This window comes from Colletotrichum orchidophilum (assembly GCF_001831195.1).
Source record: "Colletotrichum orchidophilum strain IMI 309357 chromosome Unknown Scaffold_7.1, whole genome shotgun sequence".
Classification (NCBI taxonomy): domain Eukaryota; kingdom Fungi; phylum Ascomycota; class Sordariomycetes; order Glomerellales; family Glomerellaceae; genus Colletotrichum; species Colletotrichum orchidophilum.
The window spans coordinates 21,627-46,088 of NW_019172963.1; the positions used below are offsets into that span (position 1 = coordinate 21,627).

The 24,462-nt window shown below is 50.2% G+C and overlaps 8 protein-coding genes across 8 annotated transcripts; 5 read left to right on the forward strand and 3 right to left on the reverse strand.

The window, feature by feature from the left end:
* Positions 1-1,653: 1,653 nt before the first annotated feature.
* On the forward strand, positions 1,654-4,053 carry CORC01_01313 (uncharacterized protein; the record flags this gene model as incomplete). Its single annotated transcript, XM_022612969.1, has 9 exons — positions 1,654-1,771; positions 1,832-2,222; positions 2,668-2,740; positions 2,791-2,899; positions 2,961-3,026; positions 3,092-3,186; positions 3,500-3,596; positions 3,659-3,887; positions 3,951-4,053. 9 exons carry the CDS (start codon positions 1,654-1,656, stop codon positions 4,051-4,053), a joined length of 1,281 nt encoding a protein of 426 aa, XP_022480397.1.
* A 91-nt stretch (positions 4,054-4,144) lies between these two features.
* On the reverse strand, positions 4,145-4,342 carry CORC01_01314 (uncharacterized protein; the record flags this gene model as incomplete). The annotated part of the gene is made up of 1 exon (XM_022612970.1): positions 4,145-4,342. One exon carries the CDS (start codon positions 4,340-4,342, stop codon positions 4,145-4,147), a length of 198 nt encoding a protein of 65 aa, XP_022480398.1.
* A 1,571-nt stretch (positions 4,343-5,913) lies between these two features.
* CORC01_01315 (uncharacterized protein) lies at positions 5,914-6,372 on the forward strand (the record flags this gene model as incomplete). Its single annotated transcript, XM_022612971.1, has 1 exon — positions 5,914-6,372. The coding sequence occupies one exon, from the start codon at positions 5,914-5,916 to the stop codon at positions 6,370-6,372; it is 459 nt and encodes a 152-aa protein (XP_022480399.1).
* Positions 6,373-9,459: 3,087 nt separating this feature from the next.
* Positions 9,460-9,819, reverse strand: CORC01_01316 (uncharacterized protein; the record flags this gene model as incomplete). Its single annotated transcript, XM_022612972.1, has 1 exon — positions 9,460-9,819. One exon carries the CDS (start codon positions 9,817-9,819, stop codon positions 9,460-9,462), a length of 360 nt encoding a protein of 119 aa, XP_022480400.1.
* Positions 9,820-12,891: 3,072 nt separating this feature from the next.
* On the forward strand, positions 12,892-13,587 carry CORC01_01317 (uncharacterized protein; the record flags this gene model as incomplete). The annotated part of the gene is made up of 3 exons (XM_022612973.1): positions 12,892-12,992; positions 13,075-13,233; positions 13,296-13,587. 3 exons carry the CDS (start codon positions 12,892-12,894, stop codon positions 13,585-13,587), a joined length of 552 nt encoding a protein of 183 aa, XP_022480401.1.
* Positions 13,588-14,149: 562 nt separating this feature from the next.
* CORC01_01318 (uncharacterized protein) lies at positions 14,150-15,600 on the reverse strand (the record flags this gene model as incomplete). The annotated part of the gene is made up of 3 exons (XM_022612974.1): positions 14,150-14,456; positions 14,756-14,988; positions 15,343-15,600. 3 exons carry the CDS (start codon positions 15,598-15,600, stop codon positions 14,150-14,152), a joined length of 798 nt encoding a protein of 265 aa, XP_022480402.1.
* A 1,447-nt stretch (positions 15,601-17,047) lies between these two features.
* On the forward strand, positions 17,048-17,860 carry CORC01_01319 (uncharacterized protein; the record flags this gene model as incomplete). The annotated part of the gene is made up of 1 exon (XM_022612975.1): positions 17,048-17,860. One exon carries the CDS (start codon positions 17,048-17,050, stop codon positions 17,858-17,860), a length of 813 nt encoding a protein of 270 aa, XP_022480403.1.
* A 1,492-nt stretch (positions 17,861-19,352) lies between these two features.
* Positions 19,353-24,322, forward strand: CORC01_01320 (ABC transporter; the record flags this gene model as incomplete). The annotated part of the gene is made up of 12 exons (XM_022612976.1): positions 19,353-19,571; positions 19,630-20,665; positions 20,724-20,957; positions 21,014-21,753; positions 21,810-21,972; positions 22,034-22,372; positions 22,429-22,552; positions 22,606-22,677; positions 22,731-22,781; positions 22,841-22,905; positions 22,966-24,046; positions 24,106-24,322. 12 exons carry the CDS (start codon positions 19,353-19,355, stop codon positions 24,320-24,322), a joined length of 4,341 nt encoding a protein of 1,446 aa, XP_022480404.1.
* Between the last annotated feature and the right edge of the window lie 140 nt (positions 24,323-24,462).

Genomic DNA, 24,462 nt, shown 5'->3' on the forward strand with positions numbered 1-24,462 from the left:
CAAAGTTCAAGGTGCAATACACTTCATTTTTGATGCTTAGTTCAGCGACATGTAACTCCATTATTCTCACAAAATCAAGCAGGCAATCTTCAAGTAGTCACGCTCATTGATCTAGCTCCACGCGGGGATTAGTTGACCCAATTTCCACAATGTCCCGAGACCACAACCACTCCTCTGTGAACCCTTCAGCAGCCTCAGATGTGGGCTTCATCCCCAAGTACAAGTTCGACCGGTCAAGTTCGACCGGTCGTGAATTGAGACTCACTATCCCTAGACATCTATACCGACCTCAAATGGCATGAAACAAGCGAGCTCAGGCCTTTTCGCCAACAGCACTGTCCCTGTGGTTGTCGCCATTGTCGTGGCCCCTATACTGCTCATAGTCGTCATTTACATCGCCATCACTGAGAACCACAAAAAAAAAACCTGCAGAGGCTGTAGGAACCAGGGCGAGTGAGGACAAAGAGAGGGCATTGGGGCGGGGCGGTTCGAGAGAGTCATATGGGAGTTTCGGATCCGATTTGAAAGAACCTTGACCTGTGATGAACATTCTTTCCCGTATCGGGCGGTAGATTCTACATTTTACAAAAAGGCAACCAGCGAGTAGTTCTATTTCTCCGATGCATTGAAGATTGCCACATAGTGACAATAGCGATTTGGGTGTGGGTTATTGGACCCAACCACTGGGGCAGTCAGTATGTAGAGTACTCCTGATCATCTCAACACTTTGAACTATGGCCAGCATGCCTTCCTAGATTCTGACGCTGTGTCAGAATAGATAGTATGAATTATATCTCTACGCGGAATCTCCAACCCGACTGCACCAGGTGAACGCGTGTAAGTTCCGTTAAAAGCAGGCTAAGGACTGATTCCTTGTGATTTCCGGGGCCATCCATGGAATGTGTTGATCCTTTCGGAGGTGGGAAGTTAACAGTGCAAATCTTGATACTGACAAGGTTGATTGAGGATATAATTGATGGAAACGGGTTTGCCGCGGTCCAGTCCAGGTTTGTCATAAGGCTTTCTTCTCAAACTCGCGAGCCAATGCATCGCGGCGATTTTAGTACATAATCATTGCACAAGAGTGATTTAAAAAAATCCAAGTGAGGAACACAGAGGACAGACTGCATCCAGTCCTTGTGAGGTTCTTGTATCTCAACTCTTGTTTAGGGATACTTAGTGAGCCGGGAGCAGGCATAATTTCCGAACCCCAATCGGATCTAGAAACGATGCGACCATTCCGGTACGAGCTGGCCCTACGGTCGCGGAGAGCTGTCGGCTTTAAGCTTTGACGTGCTCTGTGGCATGTGTCGTTTTGATCAGTTCGTGTAAGTAGTCATAAGATGCGGTTGTACTTCTCACTTGGACTTGGAGCTTGAAAAGAAAATAAACATCCTCGTCACCATCATTTGACCTCGCACATGTCCAGCTTTTCAAAGAAAACCCTTTCAAGACGCTAATTCTCACGTATCCATAGAGTTCAATCTCGGCGAGCCTATTCGTAAGATTCATGCCGGCGTTATCCTGACCAAAGGGTGAATATCAGTACCTCATTCTCTTCCAGCGAACAAACTGACACATAGCAACGTGGTAGAGATGCTCTATGTTGCCCCATTCGATTTCTTTCCATGGACCGACAAGCCTTCGCGTCAAATGTTGAACCTACCACAGAAATTGTGGGAGGGCAATCTCGAATTTGAACTCCACTGGATCACCGAGAACGGGAACCCGGCTCAGATAAAGAGCATGGCTCAGATCCAGCCAACTGGAAGTTAAAAGAGCGGGAATAGAACAAGGTAGTTTTCTAACTACAAGATCATGATGATGTGAGACTCCTTTGAGTCTTGCGCGCCCTTGGATGTCGCCCTGATGAGAGCGCGTAACCCCGGCTACAAGGCCAGCGAAGCCGAGATCGCCCTCATCCGCAAGCTCTGCGACCGGTGTACCACCTTTTTGACCATCTGCGGTGGCATCTTCCCGCTTCTTGAAGCCGGGCTTCTGGCTGGCAAAACGGCAACTTGCCCCCGCATGATGGTCGATGCCATGAAAAAGAGCGTGCCGGTCGTCGAATGGGTTGAGACTCGCTGGGCGCATGACGAAAAGCTGTGGACCTCGAGCTCGTTGCTAAATGGCACTGACATGATGCGGGCTTTTGCTGAGGCTATCTGGGGAGGAAATACCGGGTGGGTCGGGACAGTTCTCGATATCGGAGGGGGCATCCCGTGAGAGATGTCGACTCCAAGGATTTTGAAGGACAACATTACCCCACTGAGCAACTCCCGTTCTAGTCAAGCAGATTGTCGCATACGAGGGACGTTAAGTCATAGCCATTGATAAAGTTAGTTGATATCTGTTAGATAAAAAGGGTTTAGCAAACAGAGCAGTTTTCTGTGGAGATTGAAGTAGAAGCTCAAGACTCGATCCAGTGCTTGTGCAAACTAAATGCTTCGAGAAAGCACTGTATGGACTGTGCGGGCCCAGATTCGGTGACTGCCGAACCGGCGGTCGTCCTTGCGGTCCGGTCGTGTGGTTCGCTACTGACCGGTATGGTAAAGTCCGATGCGGAGTGATGTCAGCCCGTCGCACGTCCCTTTCATCTTCATCCACCTTCCGACTTCCCCAGCACATCTCGAACCATCACACCAACGCTACATCAACTCTTGAAAGACCGTCAGAAAACGCCCTGGACCCTCCTACACAAGCGAAGCGTCACGGATACGTCAACAACATGGCCCTCAGAGTGGGTGACTTGAGGTTGCAGTAGAACGGGACTTTCGCTGACACCAACAGACTCTTGGTGCAAAGGCTGCTGCGGCCTTGGACAAGGATCTCATGAGCACCGGCGCTTTTTCCATTGACCAGCTTATGGAACTTGCCGGACTTTCCGTCTCACAAGCAAGTCAGTTCTCCTTCAGTGCATGAATTTCATTTGAGGCTTTCCCTCTGACCCCTTGATGCAGTCTATCGTGTTCATCCTCCCAGCCGAGGGTTGAACATTCTTGTTGCTTGCGGCCCGGGTAACAATGGTGAGTCCTTTCAACTGAATCTAGTACGCTCAGCCATCAAGCATCTGACCAAGACCCCTGCCTAGGTGGCGACGGCCTCGTGGCTGCTCGACACCTCCGTCACTATGGCTACAAGCCTACCATCTACTATCCCAAACGAAGCAAGAATGATTTATATCAAGTGAGTGAAGATATCATTCGCTTTTGTCTATCTCGATCGATTCATTCGGCGCATAGTACATGGGGATGATCTTGCAATTACATACCATCTAGTGGCGACTCCTTGTCTGCGAGCTCTTCGTCACCCAAACTCAAACGCTATTGTTTTCCTCCCATGCCGCGCTATGCAAATGCACAACTCTATGATTCTTTTCTCGAGGAAAGGAAAGAAATGGCCAGCACTCTGGCGTGTATATGGTGCTGCCATAAGAATTGACCCCTTCGTTCTGTGCGGGGCTTGCCATGGGTCGAAACTTGGCTGACCGATTCCTTAGCGGTTGGCACAGCAGCTGGTCGATTTGGACGTCCCGTTTGTCGACGATTTCGTTGCGGCTGTAGAATCTACCGATCACATCGTGGACGCAATCTTCGGTTCGTTATTTCTCCCTTGGCCAAACTGTATTCCGTGCGTGCGCCTGACGTTTTGGCATCAGGATTCAGCTTTTCGGGAGAGGTCCGGGAGCCTTTCCCCGCAGTAATCAAGGCGCTGGAAGAAACAAAGTTGCCGGTAACTTCGGTTGACGCCCCTTCTTCATGGGATATCGAGAGTGGCCCGCCCCCGTCCGGCCCTGGGAGCTCGTTCCAGCCTGAAGTTCTCGTCAGCCTCACAGCACCGAAGCCGTTGGTAAAGCACTTCAAAGGACGCCATTTCATCGGTGGGAGGTATGCCCTGAAATGCCCAGTACTCAAAGGCTAGATAATTTTGTTGGCTGACCTTGGGAGCAGATTCGTATCGCCGGGTATTGCTGAGAAATACAATTTGGAAATTCCGCAGTACGAAGGCATCGACCAGGTGGTGGAGGTTGACAATAACGGCCAGAAGCTTTGAAATTTGTCAGTTGATAAACTTTAATCGCACCTCACACAGGGTACTTACAGTCGGGCTCTTCTTTTTTTCTTTTCTTTTCCGGGGCTTCTCCCTAAATAACCAAACAGCCCCCCACGCGGCTATTTGGGCAAACAGGGCTTGGGCATCGCCCGTCGAGCATCTGCATCGGGTGTACTACAACGCCATATGGACACTCCAATAAAGGAGGGTGATATGCGTGACAAAAAGCGACATAGACGAGGTAGAGTCTCCGGCAGACTGGACAAACAGATTTGTGCTCAACACACATGAAAGCCGAGTGAAAAGGATGTTGAGCCTCTCGGACAGCGTGTGACGAGTGATGAGGAGGAAGTGTTTTCGAAAAAGGGCAACATGGGAATATTGTCCCGGATTAAAATGACTGACAAGAGAGCAACAGACGAAAGGACCACAGAGCCAGTTGGACAACGTGCCAAACCGGCGGCCCAGGTGTGGCTGATATAAACAACAGCTGTGGCTGCCCCGCGACCTGGGTTCCGCTCATCCAATGGAGGGCAAGGTTTTGAAGGAATTGCCACACGCAGGTTCCACTATGGCCCTTGCTGGGCCGGAGCGTTTTCGACGACGACAGACGTTAAGGACGGAGGATACGGAAAGGGTTCTCCTCTGGTTGGTCGGTGCGGACAGGGTGTCTGGACCGGGGCGGGAGAGGCGAGCCAGTACGCAACGGAATCGACGGGATAAGAGTCTAGGTGGTGTACGGTGTACCGGTGCCTCGGGGGGGGAAACGGAAAGAAGGTAACGGGGGGGCGAGTAAACTTGTGAAGGAAAAGTGGAAGGGAAGAAAGGTAAAGATGAGAAGGGCAGGGCAACTCTGGCGGCGGCGGAATGGAGCGGATAAGGCGACAACAGCAAAGCACAGTTCTAACCATACGGGACAAAATTGATCTGGTTGGGTATATATTTTGGTGCGTTCCATATCCCGTTCTTTCTCCCACAGTATTCCCCTCTCATGTCAGAGGTACTCTGTACACTTTGCCTGCCAGAAAGCTTTTTCCCCCTCCAGCTGCATCCCCAGGTAAGGCCCATGCCCGGGTCAGGTAAGGCACATGAGAGGGTGCAAAGCCACAGTCTGGGCCCTTTGATGGGTGGGATGAGGAAGGGAGCGAGCGGGTGAAAAGTCGAATGGGGGCATCTCCAACTCACAGCATAGCTTTGAGAACAAGCCGGGCCTTGCCGGAGCAAATGCTCCGTATATCCCTGTGATAGGCCCGAGCGGCAAGGCAGCGCTTATGGGGCTGCATGGAGCACTGCGTGGTACTACTAAGGTACCGAACGGGACCCACTCTTGCTCTTTTTCTGGGACGGAGACTGGAGACTGGAGTGCAGTGCACTTGTGCCAGTTGCCAGTCCTGGACTCCTGGAGGCCTGGAGGAGTGAGAGAGAGTCCATTTTGAGGGAGAGAAAGCCACAGTTGGTGGCCCTCAGCGGCCTCCCCTGTCCAATCTCACTCGGCTGAGGGAGGTGGCACAGTTGAAGGTGGTGAAAGAGCGAGAGAGAGAGAGAGCGAGACAGAGCGAAAAGTGTCTGGGTCCCAGAACGGTCCTGCTGACCTCGGCCCCAAGCCCCGTCAAGTACATTATGTTCACTCAGGGAAGGTCCAAAGTAAAAAGAGAAGACGAAGAAAAAGGGTCCAATACTTCGGGGGTGGCATGTAGCTGGTACTTTCGGCTGGCTCAGTTGCTCCTGCTGTGCGGCCCTCGTCTCCTCTCCAGGTAAGGAAGGCATCTTCATTCTGTACCTGACCCTCCCTACCTTTGCCTCGCTCCTCAACTATCCTCTTCTTCTTCTTCTTCAATCACACTTCCATTATCTTCTTGCATGCCAGCCTCGCCTTACTCTGCTTCTTCCATCCATCATTGGCCCCTCAGCTACGGAAAGCTTTTCCCCATCGACCAACATCAGGCGGGCCGTTTTAACTCCGCCACGCCCGTCGCCTTCCAGTCTATTCTTTCGCCCTCTGGACCTTGGGAAGTGCTGTTGGTCATCCTCGGTCTCCCAGTGCCGGTCCCACCATCTGACATTCGCGCAGAGTTCTGGACTGTTCGCTCCGGTCGCAACACGGTAGCTAATCGTACCGGCGCCGAGGTGTCGACCCTCGCAAAACGTTGTGGCCCGCTGCCCAGAGAAGCATCAATGCCAGCAAGGGCCAGGACAGACATGCTTGGCCGGGCCGCCCGCGTGGCTCTCCGGTTATCTGTCCATCCCAGGCCCCTGCCGCTCACTCAAGCCCAACTGTGGCTCGCAAGACGTCATCGACACTACCAGGAATGGGGGTGACCAAAAACGCCCCCATTGCCTCAAGGGTTTGCGGTCCACGAGGGCAGAAAAAAAAACATTTACCTTCTTCTTGAGTCTTGGGACAATTCTTTGAGTTTCTGGAAAACTCGGAGGATCACGGTTTTGTTCGCCTCTATCTGACGACATCTTACGATCGGTTATGTCGGACGCTGCGAAGAGAGAATCCTTGTCCTTGTCAGGTTCACACGACGAAGATCGTGTCAGTTGAGAACAAACGACGCCATTACCTCTGCGTCCTGAGAACAGTCGATCTCATGGAATGTGGCGGCGTGTCGGAGAACCAGCGACAACGGACCACAGGGTGCCTGAAGTTTCTGGTGGCTTCGAGAAAGCAAAATGGCCGCGTCCCGCCCCAAAGTGAGACCCTGGACGGGAATGCCCTCTGGGTCTCCCGTTAAGATGGAACTAAAAAGCCACCAGACACAGCGATTAACCTTGACCTAAACCCCACCAATTTGAGGCTGATGCTTTCTCTACTGCAGATGTGGTAGCATGAGCACTGCAGTCAAGCAGCCACGCAGCCACGCAGCCATGCAGACGCAGTGGTTGGACCGAACGTGGTCCGTTCGCCTGGCGATCCCTTCGAAAAGATGGTTTACCAGGGATCGCGCCGTCTGAAGCAGAAGCTCTACTGTGCCCAAGTCATTCCCTCTATCACCCGAATCCGCATAACCCGAGACATCCAGCTTCTTGAAATCAAGAGACTCGTGGCTGCCCGGTGTGCATTGCGCCAAAATGCTAATGAGAAGACCTAAGCCGGAAAACTTGGTTCAATAGACAAAGTCGTATTCGCGAAGTTTTACCCCGCCGTCCAGAGCTGTGGCCCCTGGTAATCGAGCGGGGACGGGGGGCGTTGGCCGACAGCGTGGCGGGTGACGGACACTTCCGGCCAGATTGGCAGATTCGACAGTCCTACTTGGGCCTCGTCATGCAGGGATTCAGCAAGGGCAATACTGTGAACATCATGGTTTTGGATGGTTTAGGTTGTCCTGAAACGAAGGCACCGGATGCTCTCTGTTGGTCCCAGAAGAGCGGATATAATACACGTTGGTCACTTTGGAGAAAACACTGCGTGCAGAGCGGATTCATTGGGAGGTTCGCGGCAGGCAGAGACAGACAGGGTGTTGCATGTCATGTCGCCGCAATGCCGCAATTGCTTGCTGCTGCCACGGACAATCTAAAGCAGCACAGGCCAACTGAACGGTCCTGGTCCAACCAGGTTACCTGGTTCATCATCCTCTGAGAAGAGTCCCTTTGCCTTATTGACTTTTGCAGTCGTTTGCAGATATGATAGGATTCTTCTGCTACTCTGCCTCATGATCCAGATATTTCAGCGAGACGTTAAGGAAATGAAACGGATGTCGTTGTCGGGGCCCATCGTGATTGAGTTTTCGTATCATCCCAGCTTTCCCGTCAGTCTTGACTTTGATGAACCTTGAGCATGACCGTCTGTGGAGACGCGTCTCGAGTCTTGGGAAAGCTTGAAAACATCTCTAGCGATCCCAGGTCCGTGACAAACTTCTGCCGCACTGTCGATAATGGGTGGGTGATGTCGGCAACTGGGGATATTTCCCACAGCAGACTTGGCATTCGCGCCTCCACTCAATTGGTGCCTGATGGTGGCTTACCAATACCTCCAAGTGAGATTCGCGCGCGCGCGCGCCGTAGGCCGTGTTTCGATTATCTATATCTCGAATCCGAAATTGCAAGTTTCCATACCCGTAGTATCCGAGTCGGAGCTGGCTCCGGTCCGGCGACTTTCACGCCAGCGCAGATCACAGACTAAGGCCGCACAAGTCGGATTCGGTCATGTGGGTTAACAGTGGCTGCATCATTTTGGCCACATAGGACATGGATAGATTACGCAAGCAGGGCAAGCCCGTCGTAACCGTGATCCCGCGTCAAGGATCGACATGTCCATACCTACACTGGCAATCAGCGGCGATCATTCCCTAGTCGATGATCAGACGTAATTCAGCGTGAGGCGAAGAAGTTCAACTCGGCTCTCTCTGTCAGATTCAACCTTCAATTTCCTGGAGGAAACGGCCAATGTGCTAGTCGTGCAGATAAAGTGTGAGGGCATTCACACTATGCAGATGCAATTTTCATACCATATTGTTTTCTTCACTAGCTTCGCATTAATCAGACATTTATGGTAAGCCGCGGACTTATTGATTGATATTGCAAGGATATCGCTGCGCTTGTCAATTGTACCCTGCTTGGAATGTGAGCAACGCATTCCGGTTTCTCGACAAGATTCGCGAAGATTCGAGCTCGTTGGAGATCCGGTGGGGCACTGAGTTTCTACGTCTTCCAATGCAGGCGGGGCTTGTTATGCTGGGAAACAACACAGCATACACGTGTACATCGTCATCTCGCATTGCGTAGATTGGTAAGGTAGATTGCAACTTGTAAGTATACCCAAGGCAAATTACTTCCCATGCGTGTCATAGAGGGGTTATGAGTTTGTTTCGACGTCCACCAACGGTATCGCGTGCTTCAGTGGTGCCCGGCCTGACTTCGTCTGATATTATCCAAACCTTCAACAATTCTGGGCCCTTGCGGACTCTCGGGGATGCACCACAATTTACCCAAGCTTTTGACTAATGCGGCTGAGCATTTGTCGAATGGCTGCCACGTCCGAGCCCAATGGCTGAGCGGGCTACTGGCATTCCGGACAGCCTTTGCTTAGGGTGGAATTCTTGATGAACCACCATTCCGCATCAATTAAACAGCTCTCCAGTAAAGATAGATTACATTGGATGCATGTCATGACTTCCTCTTTTGCGGATTCTACATGACTGATATCATATACATTATGACTCGATTGTGATGTCGAGTGACAGTCCTCAACCGATGGAGTCTGGGCCGTGAGTCGGGACCCAAAATAACCTGGTACTAACATCACGTAACCACATGACAAGAATCCGAGACCACGTCATATAATGAGTGGCGGATCCGAGTCACAAGCCACGTGTTTGATTCGCGAGAGAGGCTCGGAACCTCTGCTCATCTTTCGCCTCCTAGCCTACCATCAACTCTTTGCTCTGCGCAACGGACGGTGTTCTAGGTCCGAGCTAGATATGAGAAGGACCTTTTCGATCCTGACGCCAGCCATTTTGATATCATGCGTAGACGGTTTGCGTATCTCCTGCCGCGTGAACAACTGTAGGTTTCAAACTCATTCTTCTGATGGATAGCTCTGTGGGCCGCCATCGTTGACGTGGTCTCGACGGGGGCGAGAGCATCATGAGGACCCATCTTCGCCCGGCAGAGGTCGCAATGGCCAGGGAGGAGGTAGGTTGTGATTCGATTAGTTTGCCCCTGGTTACAGAGGCGGTTCGCCGGCGTGTATTTGCAGGTTCGGCGCCATGCTGTTTCGATGTTGCCGCATTTGTGGCATTTGATTATGTGGATTGTGCACATCTTGAGGGCGAGACCCAGGGGGTGTGTGGGATGGTGCTGACGGTACGGCAATGGGTCAAGCGTCAAGGGATTCCTGATGAGGTGCTGTGGGTTTTGTAGGTGCTTGGTTGGTCCACTGTTTTGAGTTGGGCGGTTTGAAGGTTGAGCAAGGGAAGTGCTTGTGGTGTAGATGTTCGGGCGGCTATTGTCTCGTGGCGGTGAATCACAGTTGAAAAGTTCAGCATGGGGAATTTGCATGATGTTCGATTATCAGGGTAATTGCCCAAGAGTGAATACCTTCAGGTCTTCCGGTCCTAAGATGGAAAGGTGGAAAAGTATTTAATACTCCGCGTTTTATGTGAGCCAAGTCGGCCTTACTCCCCCCAAGAGTCTAAAATCCAGAAAGATTGCAGAGGAAGATCGCTCATAGAAGCATGAGGATCCGCATAATCATCATCGAGAAGCCCTCATGAATGTTGTATCACCAATTCTGAGAAGAGTATGTATCCTCAAGTTTCCCACGATAGACAGGAACCGTGGGCCTTTTGAGTTCCGCCTAAATGTTGGATATAGATGGTCAAGGCGACGGCCCAGTCGCCGGCCGACACATATGGGCGTGACATAGGGAGTACAAGTCGCTGACACGACGCCGTTGGAGAACCTGTCGTTCGGTACATGTATCTTTCTGATTGGCCAGGATGAGACCCGAATCAAGGGATACATACTTTGACCTTTGATTAAGAAGAATTTCTTCAAACTGTCAATAAATAGCCTGAACACAGTGGAAACGACAACGCCGAAGTGGCAAACGCGCCACAATTTCAAGCACTACACGATGTCCCAATGACAGCCATAAGAGTACTTTTACTCGGAAACGTTTTATTTCGGTCGAGGTCCAAAAATAGCAGTACTCGCTCCCTTGCCCTAGGCTGAAACTCTTCATCGACGGGACAGACGGTTGGCCAAGATGCAGTTGCTCCTTGACAGAGAAGCAGTCGTCGTTTTCTGCTTACGCTACTTTTCATGTTCCCCCGTTAAGAATATATGCACTCTGCTTGGGCAAAAGAGGTCTTACAGACGCTTCCACCCCTCTACGTTCCTCTACGGTATCGCGAGGGTCTCAAGGACCAGTACACTCCGCCATGCAGGCATTGTGCCCCCCTGGCGCAAAGATTCTCCTCAGGCATACAGCGAAGCATCCAAGCTAGCATTCATTAGTCAATCGACAAAACATCAGTACCATGGCCTGTCTGTCTTACTTGCTAGGAGAAGGAAGAAATATCAGCCTCGGTCACCAAGATACACACTTATTTGTTACTCCGCCCGGGGGGGGGGGGCTGTCCACTCACTGTTCCTCCGCCTCTTTGTCCACTTGGTACTCCTCCACCTCTTTGGTATTGAGGCATGGGCATTGGTGTGGCAGTGACGGTAGTGATGAAGAAGACGAAAATCGCCGAGAAAGTAATTGAGATGCGCATCTTCATAGGGGTTGGCAGATTTTGTTATTGACTGGGTTGGAAGTATGTTTGTCGATTGTAGATGCAACGGATGCAGAAGGGTATGTTTCGTTGTTTGTGAAGCGTTGTTGTATTGTGAAGGAATATTTTCTGAGGAACAGAGATGGGAGATGGGAGACCTTCTTTTGATATGGTAAGGATGTTGATAATTGCACCACCTTGATGGATGCAAGGAACAAAGTTTGTTGAAGTTTTTGACCGAGGCAATAAAGTCTTGGCCCAAGGTGTGATTTGTTGCCTGAGAGCAGCCACCGCTACGGCTTTGTAGAACTTTATGTTTTCAGATGCCATAGAGGCTATATACATTGTTCAAGTACGGACCTCAAGAATGTGTGGCATACCCATCATGGTGCCGGGTATTAAGAAAACCTTTGGCAATGCCAAATCGCTGCTTGAGGTCAGTAGCCAAGACAGACCAAAGGAAACCTCCCGGCGACTAAATTTTGCTCATTTGGTAACTTCAAAGCCCCAGCTTATTTGAGGATTGATGCAGCCTCACACTGAGATAGTGCCCGTTGACGATGATTAGAGACGAGATATTATGTCCCCTGATGACATTCTGAGGTCGAGACAGGAGCCCTGATGGCAGATGCTGGTTGATCTGTTAAGTGTTGACGAGCAGTTCGGCGTCCAATTTAATAATTGAAGGGAGTTCCTGACGGTTAAAAATGCCCTCTAGTGTAGAAATGAGCATTAGTTCTACGCTTATTTGTAATTCTTACGCAACTCTGTGTATTACAATGAGGATGTTCTGGTCCATACCTATGCATTGATCAGTTAGGATATAACGCAGTCTGTACATTGCCCCTTTTGGGACATTGGCCCTTCGATGGTTGAATATCTGGAAATCGAGGGAGACCTATGATTGCGTTGACGAGCCGCGATTCAGCAGTTGCATTAGCCGGTGATGCACTCTCTCTAGTCCCAGCTGGCTTCCTGCGTGTCCGTGCCGGCAGCAATTCCCTTTGTCCGACATAGCTTTTGAGACGCTGAGCTATTTGCCGTACCGAGGAACCGCTGCACGTAACGTCAGTGCTCTCGATCGCTCCTACTGTCATTAATGGCTTCGTCTAACAGCGCAAAATAGAAATAATCAGAATCATGTGGAAGGCCCTACTCTGTTAGCCTGCATAATTCTTGCTGCGTGACCAATCTTGTTGCTCATCCCGCCTTGTTTTCATTCATGACCGTTCGTTGGGCCACGTTGGCAGCTCCCTGCATTGCATGTGTGATAATACGTGGATTGAGGGATTGCAGCTTGGGCGGCCTCCTGCATATGCGGTCCAGACATTACTCTGTTGACGCATTGATGCCACATCATACCATGTGTACGCACTCATCTGCAGCAACAATTCCTGGAAGGACGCGCACGACGTCGGAGGCCGACAATTACGCAACGTAGATCATCCTCGACGGTCAGTATGTCACTTGCAATACATTAATGACTGAAACCTCTATTCATTTCGATTCAAGTACTGAATGTGTTCAGTTCAACGGTTTATTTCTCACCAGATTTCTGATTTCATTTGAGTTAGACGCCGTGATCCCTCGCACTTTACGTCCTGGATGTTCCACAATGACCCCACGCAAGACCAAAGCCACGAAGTTCTACGCTGTATTCAAAGGGCGCGTCGATGAGCCTACAATTTTCTCGTCTTGGTATCACTTCCGGTTCCTGTAAACTTAATGAGACTAATCCGGCTAGGGGTGATGCACACCCGCGGGTGACGGGATGCAATGCTGAGTACAAAGGCTTTAGTAGCCTTCAGAAGGCGTTAGACTACATGAAGAATCTGAATGTCCTTGCTCCGAGGCGAGTGATCAAGGAGGGGACTGGAGTTTCTACTCCTGACGAGGCATCTGACGGCTATTATGCTGTCGCAAATGGTAGAAAGCCTGGGATATATCAAGATTGGCGGTATAAGCTTCCACAATAACCCAACAGTTGCTGCACTAAGATTCGATCCTGACTGGAATTAGTGGTAAAACGCAGGCGCTTAATCAACTACACGAAGCCCCTGGTGCCTGCTGTAAAAAGTTCAAGACAAACGAGCAAGCAGAGGCATTCATCGAGGATTGGAAACAAGCTATGGCCGATGTGCTTCTGAGATCCATCAGAGAGGCGCTGGACCAAGGGATGCGGCCAAAGGACATGAGCCTTGACGTTTCTGGTTTGTTGAACGGAAACCAGAATGATACCGAGAGTCATGATGAGATAGTCGGCTTGGACGTTGGAGCTCTCAATATTCAAGACACGCATACGGAGCAGTAACAGACCAACGGCACCGAACGATTTTGCAGCGATAGGAATTTACATTATGTTGGACATCCATTCTCCTGCGCAGACCTAACGTTGTGCAGGCGTTATGTATCATAATTTTCGTATGGCTTGGAGTAAATCTTAGCAAATTTGATCATCTCTAGTTCCTCCAACAAACTTTAGAAAAGAGGAACCAAAAGCTTGGAAACTTCTGGTATAGCTCTTCTGGTGACGTAGATACATCCCCAGGGACGGATACCCTCACTGCCAGCAGTTTTGCAAGTGCAACTGATAGGCTCGCATTACCTCATGTTCATCTGGGAACGCTGGAACAAGTAGTACCCAGCCCTCGGAAGACTGCTTGCACGGCTGTCCTGTGAGCGGCCATCAGCCGTAAAATTTATCACGATGCCATAGCGAGCGAGTACGTGGAGCGAGTACTCGATCTGGGTGGCTAGCAGCTCAGAGTGCCCGCACACTGCAGCGATGCCCATCTTTCATAGCCGCCCATCCCCATGTGGCATGATAGACATGGTGCAATCGGTTCATGATGGGGAACCAATCAGCTTACAGATCATCCAGCCTGTGGGTGACCCGCCGACTTCGGTGTGTTCTGATAGCCACCTTTCGGTAGCCTCGGAATGTCGGTAGTAGCCCCTGGCCCAAGTGTAAATGTTGCCCCTTTGGCGATCGTTGTGTGTGCCATTGGGATGATGGTTGCTGATTCAGGAGAAATATACTCATTTAACGCTCCACCACCGCCAGTCTCGGCGCCGAAGTCAATGGACCAAATCTTGGCACGACCAATGCAGAGGTCGTTGGCAAAGGCGTGCTTGAGGGCGTAGGTCTCATCGTCGTCGTAGCCTACCCAGCTGTTCCCACTATGGGTGAAGTACCTAACCATGGCCGTTGCGTTCAAGGAGGTTGTGGTGTTCTGATCCTCGATGATTCATCGGATCTTACGGTTAGAAAGAACACCCTGGAATGCGGTGCAATCACCAGCGGCACCCCCCTGACCCAGAACAAAAGGGCAACCCATCTCCACGCAGCTTGAGTCGGCCAGATTGTACGTGCGGCCGTAGAAGGCGATGCCAAGGTTGATCTTCGCCGGGTCGACGCCTTCGTACTATAGCGGCATCAGGTTCTTCTTGATCTCCGTGATGTCGGTTTGCGGCCGTACGATAGAGCCGAGAGCCTTGACATGAAGCCCATGAAGCCCATATACTCCTGCATGTCGGCTGGATGGAAGCCTCTGAGATACCAGTAGTCGGGAGCGAGAGCCAGACTGCTGCGGAAGCCCTTGGGCGAAAAGGCAGCCCGCATCTCCTTCATCAGGAGCACTAGATTCGCGACATCAGGGGCGCGGCCACCACGCTTCGGCTCTGATGGGTACTCCCAGTTGATATCTGCACCCTAGAAGCTATACATTCCCACGAAATCGGGCAATGACGCGATGAAGGCGGCTCTCTTTTGCCGCAGTCGACACCAAGTCACTGAAGGCGGTCTGAGTTGCCTCTTGGTCGTTGAATGACCGCTACGTAAGGTCAGCTGGCGATCATGCAAGCGCGAGGGACATTTCCATAGCATCATTGCACTGCCGATAGCAATCTAAGTCTGCAATCCGTTTTGTTTGATTGCCGTGAACTCGCCATAAAGGGGGATGTCACCCTCATGCATGGGAATCATCTGAAAGGTGGTGTGGTGTAAGAAAGCAAAAGAGTAGAAGAGATGAGCCAACCCGCGGGTGTTGATCTGGCGCGGCCGCACCTTGTCACAGGCCCTCTCCCGTATGTTATATCTCTGATAGTACCCTATTTGTCGTCCGTTGGAGGTCCCGGAGCTGGTGGCGCACTGCGTCGTGCTCTTCATCTCGCACGACCCGAATCCTTGATGACACGGAGTCTTGCCGTACTGAGGCTCTGGGTCGCGGCATTGAACGGTCTCGGTCCCATACCAGCCGAAAAAGGAACAGCAGAGCTTGAGTCCATAAGCAGTCTTATCGTCCGCCGAGTCGATGCCGCACATAGCTTTCGCGTCGTAGTTGGAAATGCATAACATGCCATAGCTGGCTGTCCATTCGCATATACACTTGAATTTAAGTGTAATCTAACTTACTTTGCTTTTTTGAATTCGCAATTTTCGTCGGTGTTGTAGCAGCTGCCATTAACGCAAGGAGAATTGGGATCGTGTTGCACTGGGCCGTTGACTTTGCGCCGAAAAGAGGTATGGCTTGTCATCGTATTGAGAGTACTGATTTGACCAAGAATATAATCAATGCAGTTGGCGAGAATGTTGAGCTTGTCGCTTGTAGGCTGCTGTTGAGTCTTCAAGGAGTATTACATCAGAGATTGGTCGACCTCGGCTGCTGTGATATTCCAATGGGGGACGTCTTCAGTCGTCATGTTCCAGTGATCAGATCCTGTGATTGTCTCATTCTACTTCTCGACTTTCATGGTTAGGTTAGCCGAAGACAGCGACTTTAAGGAGGCCAAGGAGCGCGTATGGTTGGCCGATTGCAAAGCTAAAGGCAAAGTATTATCAATGATTTACCACTCCCAGTGCTATTTTTTTTTTAGCAGCGACTTTCGCCTCTAGGTCTTCTATCGAGATAATTCCCTTGTCCGCTAGTCGAACAATGACTGTAGTGTTGTCTTTGATCATAAGCATCTTATCGCACGTGTATCCTACGTTGAGCAAGTCCGAAGTCGAGAGTATCTGGGCGGATGCTAATCCCTGCTGTGTCTTGCGGTTCTGCCTCTTTAGTGGCCTAAAGTTAGGGACTGAGACCAGGCCCCTAGTCTCCACCTCCCTCTTCAACTTCACGCAGATATCAATACCACTAGCAACTGACCCTTCGTCACCCTTCTCAACCGTGCGGTTCACTTTACCTGTGTTACGGGACCAGCACGAACAATGAAATGGGCCGATGAAGAGATGGTGGTAACGACGCATCGGATGGACAAACCCCAGAGCACAGGGCACGAACCTTGTTCCAACCACCAAGTAATAACCGCAGGCTATCTAGGGGCATTCGATTCATGAAGCTCTAGATAATTAAAGGAGCATTAGATAATTTAACCAGTTTAACTCCGATGCAAGTCCACATTGACTCGAAAAAGTAATGGTCTGATATTTTGGTGTTCCGAATGATCGGGGGCAATCTAAAACGTCTCCAGTCACAAAAGTCGTAAGGTCTCGACCCATCCCTAAGGAAACGCAAGTTCTGGCCAGCACCATAAGCAATTATGAAACGCATAAATCTCAACTTGGACGATTGTGGCGCCACTGCAAATCAAATCATTGCCCTTAGCTGGGAATTGCCTAGAGCTGCAAGAAATATAAGAAGTCGATCCTCTCAGAATATCAAGTTCGCCAATAAAGAGTCCGGGGCAAGAAAGTAGTAGTAATTACCCCTGTTGCAATCAACAAACTTGACAAATACCTCAATTGCGCCAAAAGAGTACCGCAAAACATGAGCAACAAAACAGGCCCCAATGGGAGTATGGGCAACTCCAGTAATCCTCGCCCAGGACAATCCCCATTTCCACCCTCCAACGCGCTCGTCCGACAAACACCCTCAGGATCGCAACAGAGCCAACCATATACGAGCTCATATAGCAACAACTTCGATCGACGCAGCGCCAGGTACAGCACTGGCAGGACGGATGAAAGCTCGCGATATAGCCAGGAGACTGTAGAGCCCCCCAAGCTTTCCCAATCACCTCCGTCACGCCGGCAACAAAGAAGGCCGGAACCGAACAAGAACTGGGAGGATAGCATCTATGGAATGTACGGAGACATCAAAACACCCAGAGAGCCGCCGCTTCCTCCACCACCGAGACAGGAACAGCAGCAGCAACGCCGTCAATATGAGCAACAAGAAGAAGACGAGGACAACAATTCTTACGACGAAGAAGTACCGCGGCGACCTGAGGCGAGGTCAAAATCTCAGCGGCCCCGCTACAGCCAACAGCGTCAAAACTCGAGACCAGAGCAGACACGTCAAAATTCGCGGCAAGATCAACAAAAGAATGAGCAAGAAGACGAGACAGAGGAAGATGGAACACGAAGGAGAGTACACGTCAACATCGATATTGGCGGCGATGGAAGCCGCTCCTGGTCATGGACGACCGATTCACGTGGACCGAACATGGTCAACTTTGATAACACTCCATTCGTTGGCGGGGGGTTCCCTTTTGGTGGCCGCAATAACAATGGCGGCAGGCTACCTGTCAACGTTCCCTTCGGTGGAGGCCTTCCGATCAACCTTCCGTTTGGCTTGTGATGGTCCGATTGGTTTTTAAATCGAGAACACGTTCAGACGAGCAGAACTGGCGTTGACAGAGCTCCTCGATAAGATGTATTAATTCCGTATATCATGACCTTTGCATATATTAACGATTGTTGGCTTTCACTGCTTTGAAAAAAAATCCCCCATAATTCCCTAAGTGTGTTTTATCAACCTTGCATTCTCGCAACTTTTTCCATATAAACTTAATCACAGTGGCTGAAGCAGCGCTTCTCAGACGAGAAGACTCAGGATCCAGGAACGAATCTCAAGTATTCCTTCTCGCCAGGTGACCGAGGCAATCATCAACTTACCATGCAGCATATCAATATCGACCCAGACCTTAGCCGATAAATGGTCACCGGGGATAGCGTAGAGCATCTATGAGCCGGTTGTTGGCTTCCGCCCGCCCAACTCGATGGGTACTGATAAGTCTAGTTTCTACCTCAGAATATCTGCTGAGTAGCCTGGTGTAGCTGGCTTGTTTCGATGGGACGTGTTCCCGCAGTCTGACGTGTAAGCCCGCAATGATGCAACAAGCCCAAAAACATCAAAGTTGGAATACCTCTAGGGCGGCAGTTGAGGACGGACTAGAGGTTCACTAGCGCCTGTACAACTTTGGCACGGCCCGTCGACCGGTAAGACACTGGTTGCGTCGTAACGTCTGCAATATTCGCACAAATACTGCATTTGAAAATAAGGCGGGTTCGTATTTGTCGGGAAATCTACGGAGTGATTGAATCATGTCATTAATCTCTCCAGGTTAAATGTATGACAAAGAAGGTCACAGCTAGGAGAGGCTGTACTGAGGAGGATCGATATCTCAAAGTCACGGACCACCCGAGTCAACAGTGCACTCGAACTGTAATGTCAAGAGCTCTTGCGGCACTGCCGAACTAACAAGTGGGTGACAAAATTATCTGCCGCTAGTACATCTTAAGTCCCCCTTTTCATCACCACTAAACGTACATTATAGAGAATATGCTGATAGAAATTCAGCCAAGAAGAAGCAATAAAGGTAGTGGAGAACCCAGAGACGGAGGAGAGACGGGTCCATTAATCACGACATCAGCACCCCCGGTTCCTCCAGTCCCCATTATTTGCCCCCAATATTTTCACTCTTATTTCCACCGCCAGTTTTGTCCTTTCCTAAGCTGGTCATTTTTTGCACTCCTCATGTCAGCGGGACCCGCTCCTCATGCATGGGATACCACAACATAAGCAACGCATATTCGGGTCAATAGCAAATTGACAGTGTCCAATCATTGGCTATCGGAAGCTCATTGACCTGCCCTACTGAGCATAGTGCAGCAATCACTTGGTAAACCAATGGCTCCTTGCAAGACGTTGGCTCACCATGGCGTATATAGTGACACAAGACGAAAGTCCCTTTCGAGAGGCTTGAAATACTGGCGCGGCCGCCGTCAGCTTGATTGTCCTACAATGTCGACGAAGCTGATCTTGATCCGTCATCGAAAGTTTCGTCCTGATGGCAACTAACTCCGGCTGTCCCTTGGACAGCGACAATGGATTTGGACCTCACATTGACTTCAACTGTCGCAATTTTGATTTCACGCTTCTTTTTGAAGATGTGATCTTCCATATTGTTCCTTCAGCAGTACTTCTCCTCCTGATTCCCTTCCGAATATATTTCATTCGGCAGACGCCGGTGAAAGTGGCGACTTACAAACTTGCCTTGTGGAAATTGGTAAAAAACTTCATCCCCAAGAAATCTCGTCACTGAAACTTCACTCACAGTGATTTAGGCTCTTTTGAGCGTTTTAACCATTTTGCACCTCGGTTTCATCGTCATTCGTACCGAATCTTTGGCCTTGCGCACGTCGGTTTCTTTGACAGCAGGGATCCTCAACTTCATCGCCGTTTTGGCCACAGCTTTCCACTCATTCCTGGAAGATCAACGCTCCACTCGACCTTCCGACTTGATCATTCTCTACTTCTCAGCATCCGCTATCCTCTCGTTGCCGCGCCTCAGGACACTATGGCTTATTCCCGGTGACGCACCGTCAAAAGCTCTATGGACTGCGATCATCATTCTCACGATCCTAGTCGTTCCCCTGGAGTCCATCGGCAAGAAAAGGTTTTTGCGAACCATGTACCAGTCTCTCACCAAAGAAGAGGAGACCGGCTTCTGGGGCCGCAGCTTCTTCACCTGGCTTCTGCCTTTCTTCAGGCTTGGGTACTCGCGGGTCATACACATCCAGGACATGCCGGAAGTCGACAAAGATCTAGCTGGGAAAACGGCGGGGTCGAGCCTGGAAGCAGCGTGGTCGAAGCGCAAAGGCGAGAAGTACCATGCCTTGATTTGGTCAGGCTTTTACGCCTATCGCGGAACCCTCGTTGCTGGCGTCATTACACGTCTTTTCCTTAGTGCATTTACATTTTGCCAGCCGTTCCTCATCACGGCGACCGTAAGCTACATGCAGACGCCCAAGACACCAGAGTCTGAGAGGTACGGGCAAGCACTCGTCGGAGCATACGTGCTCACATATCTCGGCCTGGCAGTTTCGCGAGCGGCATCTTCCCGCCAGCAGTACCGCTTCACGACGATGCTCCGAGCAGGGCTGATGTCGATGGTCTTCAAACAGACCATATCTCTAAAAGCAAATGACTTGAAAGACAGCGCTGCGGTTACTTTGATGGGCACCGACATTGAACGCATCGTGCTTACGTTTAACAACCTCCACCAGGTTTGGGCAGCTATTTTGGAGGTCAGCATCGCCATCTTTTTATTACAGCGCCAGATCGCCGCCGCATCCGTAGTACCTGTTGTCATTTCTATCGGTAAGTTGCCAAAGGTCTGGTTTGCACTGATTCGCAATGCTAACACTTGTGTCGCAAGTGTGTGCTCTCGGTGTCATTCCCATCTCCAAAACCATTGGCAGGGCTCAAACGGTATGGATTGAACGCTTGCAAAAGAGAGTGGCTGCAACCGCCTCAGTGTTGGGCGATGTGAAGGCTATCAAAATGCTGGGTCTTTCAGATGTGCTATCCACAGCCATATCAGAGCTGCGACGTATAGAACTGAAGAGCTCTGAGAAGTTTCGCAAGTTGCTCCTCGCTCAAATTCTTGTCTGTAAGTGATGAAAATGATTCCATCTTTTTCTTGGTTCGCCACTCAAGTTCTTCCAGCAAACCTTCCCGTCGAGTTTGCGCCGTTCGCAACCTTTGTCATCTACAGCATCATCGCACTCATCACCAAAGATCAAACGCTGACGACGACGAATGCCTTTACCGCCCTGTCTTTGATCAGTCTCTTGACAGAACCACTCTTGTTGTTCTGCCAATTCGTGCCTAGCATCGTGCAGGGTATGGCTTGCTTCCAACGAATTGAGACGTTCTGTCTCAAGGAATCCGAACCACCATCAAACGAACAATGCTTGGTTCCGAGTTACTCCTCAGGCAACTCCTTGAATAGGGCAAGCATCGAGCTCGCAAATCTCCCAGAACACGCGACAACAAGTGGAATGATAGCCTCGTTCCGTAACGCCAAGATCTCATGGTCGCCTGGTTCTGTTGCAGTCTTTCAAGATCTTTCCTTGGATATAAAGCAAGGAATAACCATGGTTGTCGGCCCTGTGGGCTGCGGAAAGTCGTGCCTCATGGAAAGTATTCTCAAAGAGACAGCACTAGGTGCTGGAATCAGACAATGTGCGGCACGCGAAATTGCCTACTGCGCGCAAACCCCGTGGATGATGAATGACACGGTGAGACGAAACATCACTGGAGGCCTGGATCATGATCCGAAATGGTTCGACCAAGTTTTGTGGCTATGCGCCTTGACTGAGGATGTTAGGGGCATGCCCGGCGGAGAGCTCTACAACATCGGTAGCAATGGTGTCGGATTGAGTGGGGGACAACGGCAACGTGTGGTAAGTTGAACACCGTTTCCTGTTAAGACTCTTTCTAAATATCACTCCTGCATCAGTCACTTGCTCGTTCTGTCTACTCTAGACATCGCGTTGTGGTACTAGACGACGTCTTGAGCGGCCTCGACTCCAAAACTGTCAGCCAGATCTCAAGTCGCCTCTTCAGCGAAGACGGCCATTTTCGCCGTAACGAGATCTCCGTCATTCTTGCGACTCATACTAGTAAGTCAATTCCGGGAACGATCCTATAACAGCCTGGAGCTCTCCAGCTAATAGCGCAAAGGCGTAATTCTCCGATATGCAGATGAAGTTATCGTTCTCGCCGATAGCGATGTCCAAAGTCAAGGCCCATACGAACAGGTCCTTGCTAACTCGTCTGAGTTAATCACAAGATCAAGATTGGCAGAGGTTCAGAACTTCACACGCGGTGAGGAGTCAGAACAGAAGGATGAGCCTGTGAAACCCATACATATTCAAAGGACCCTGGACGCCAAAGAAGACAGACTGCGTCAGAATGGCTCCTGGTCAGTTTACAAGTACTACTTTGAGCGCGCTGGTTGGATAGTGGTTGGCTTATTCATTTTGGCTACTTTTACCGAGGCATTCTGCAGTGGTTTTACCAGTCAGTTTCCAGAGGCTAACGTTCTTGACTCAACTCATCCTGACCTATGTGCTTAGATATATGGTTCCAGTGGTGGGTCGAAGCGAATGAGAAACAGCCAAACGACAATCTCGGCATGTATCTTGGAGTTTACGCTCTCCTGTTCGCGATGGCCTGCATTGGACTTTCCGCGGAATGCTGGTAAGCTTCCATGCAGCCCTTATGTCAAGATTTAGAGTCGCTGACGATTCAAGGCTTCTTTTTATACGCATCATAAACTCGACAGCTATGAGCTTGCATGGTGATCTACTCCACACAACTTTGAGGTAGCGTTCGAACTTGTCGTCTTTATCTGTTGAACATACTAACACCCGCTCAGAGCACCCCTCAGCTTCTTCCAGTCCACCGACACAGGTTCGATAACCAACAGGTATGTGTGCCCTACAGTAGTGTCCCTGAAGCTCGGCACAAAGTTGACTAGCAGTCTAGATTCAGCCAAGATCTCAACCTCATTGACGTGACCCTTCCATCGAATGCTATCAACTTCGCTTCAAGTAAGTCTTGTCTCTTTGAAGCTCTTCAGATACTGTCAGGCTGACCTTGACGTTACAAAGATGCTTGCGCTTGTATCGTCAAGCTTGCATTACTGTGTGTTATGGGCAAGTATTTGGCGACATCCGTGCCTCTGCTAGTAGGTGTGCTCTTCTTCGTTCAAAGATTCTATTTACGCACCTCTCGCCAAGTACGCCTCCTTGACATCGAGGCGAAGGCCCCAATCTACACCCACTTCCTCGAAACACTCAAGGGCGTCGCTACTATCCGTGCTTATAGATGGCAAGAGAACTTTGAGGATCAGGCGACAAAGCTTCTGGACATCTCACAAAAGCCCCATTACATGCTGGCGTGCATTCAACAGTGGCTCGCGCTCATCCTTGACCTTGTTGTCGGTGCTCTGGCGCTGATCATTGTTGCAATGGCAACATCCATCACCACCAAGTTTTCTCCTGGTGCGATTGGTGTTGCGATGGTCCTGGTTCTGGGGTTCAATAATTCGCTCGCGACGACAATCAAGAATTGGACTGCTTTGGAAACCTCCATCGGCGCTGTGGCTAGAGTAAGAGAGTTTGCTCAAACAACGCCTTTCGAGGACCGTGAATTAGGAAGCTTGGGTGTTCCTCCAGCTGAATGGCCAATGCAGGGACGCATCAACTTTGAGAATGTCACTGCGAGATACACAAAAGACGGAGACGCAACGCTTAAGAACTTGACACTATCAGTGTCCTCCGGTCAAAAGATTGCAGTTTGCGGACCGTCAGGCAGCGGCAAGACATCATTTGTACTCGCACTCCTTCAAATGATAGAAGTCACTGAAGGAAAGATTCTCATCGATGGCATCGATCTCGCGGGTCTGGAAAGAGAAGAAGTACGTTCACGGATCAACGTCATACCTCAGGAGCCATTCTTCGTTCCGGGCAGCGTTCGCTTCAATTTGGATCCGCACTCCCGTGAAAGCAGCGAGAACATCAAAGCAGCTCTCGATAAAGTCGGCCTTCTCGGGAAGATCGGCATGGCAGGTGGTCTGGATAGCGAGCTAGACGCCGATGGTTTCTCGGCAGGGGAAAGACAGCTGCTAGCCTTGACGCGAGCCTTGATCGAAAAGAGTCAGATTTTGATACTAGACGAGGCTACCAGCAGGTATGGAGGTTTTCTTGTTCCTTCTGGTAATTGCTTTGACTCAACTGACACGGCTTCAGCGTCGACCAAGATACCGAAGATAAGATGCAGCGAATCATTGAAGAAGAGTTCGCGCATCGGACTGTGATATCTGTTATACACCGTCTTAGATTCATAGAAAAGTACGAAAGGGTTCTTCTCTTGAAGCAAGGAGAAGTTGTGGAGTGGGATACCGCCCAAACTTTACTCGAGACAGAGTCCGAGTTCAAGAAGCTTTTTGCGGCTACACAAACTTGACATTGGAAATTCAAGAATGAGATAGGAACTTACTAAATCAAAGACGAATTTCTGCAACCATATTCACGGACGAAATGCATCGGAAATGAACGTCGTAACGTGAGATTCAGGGGCGAATGAGCGACTTTGATTTAGTGCCC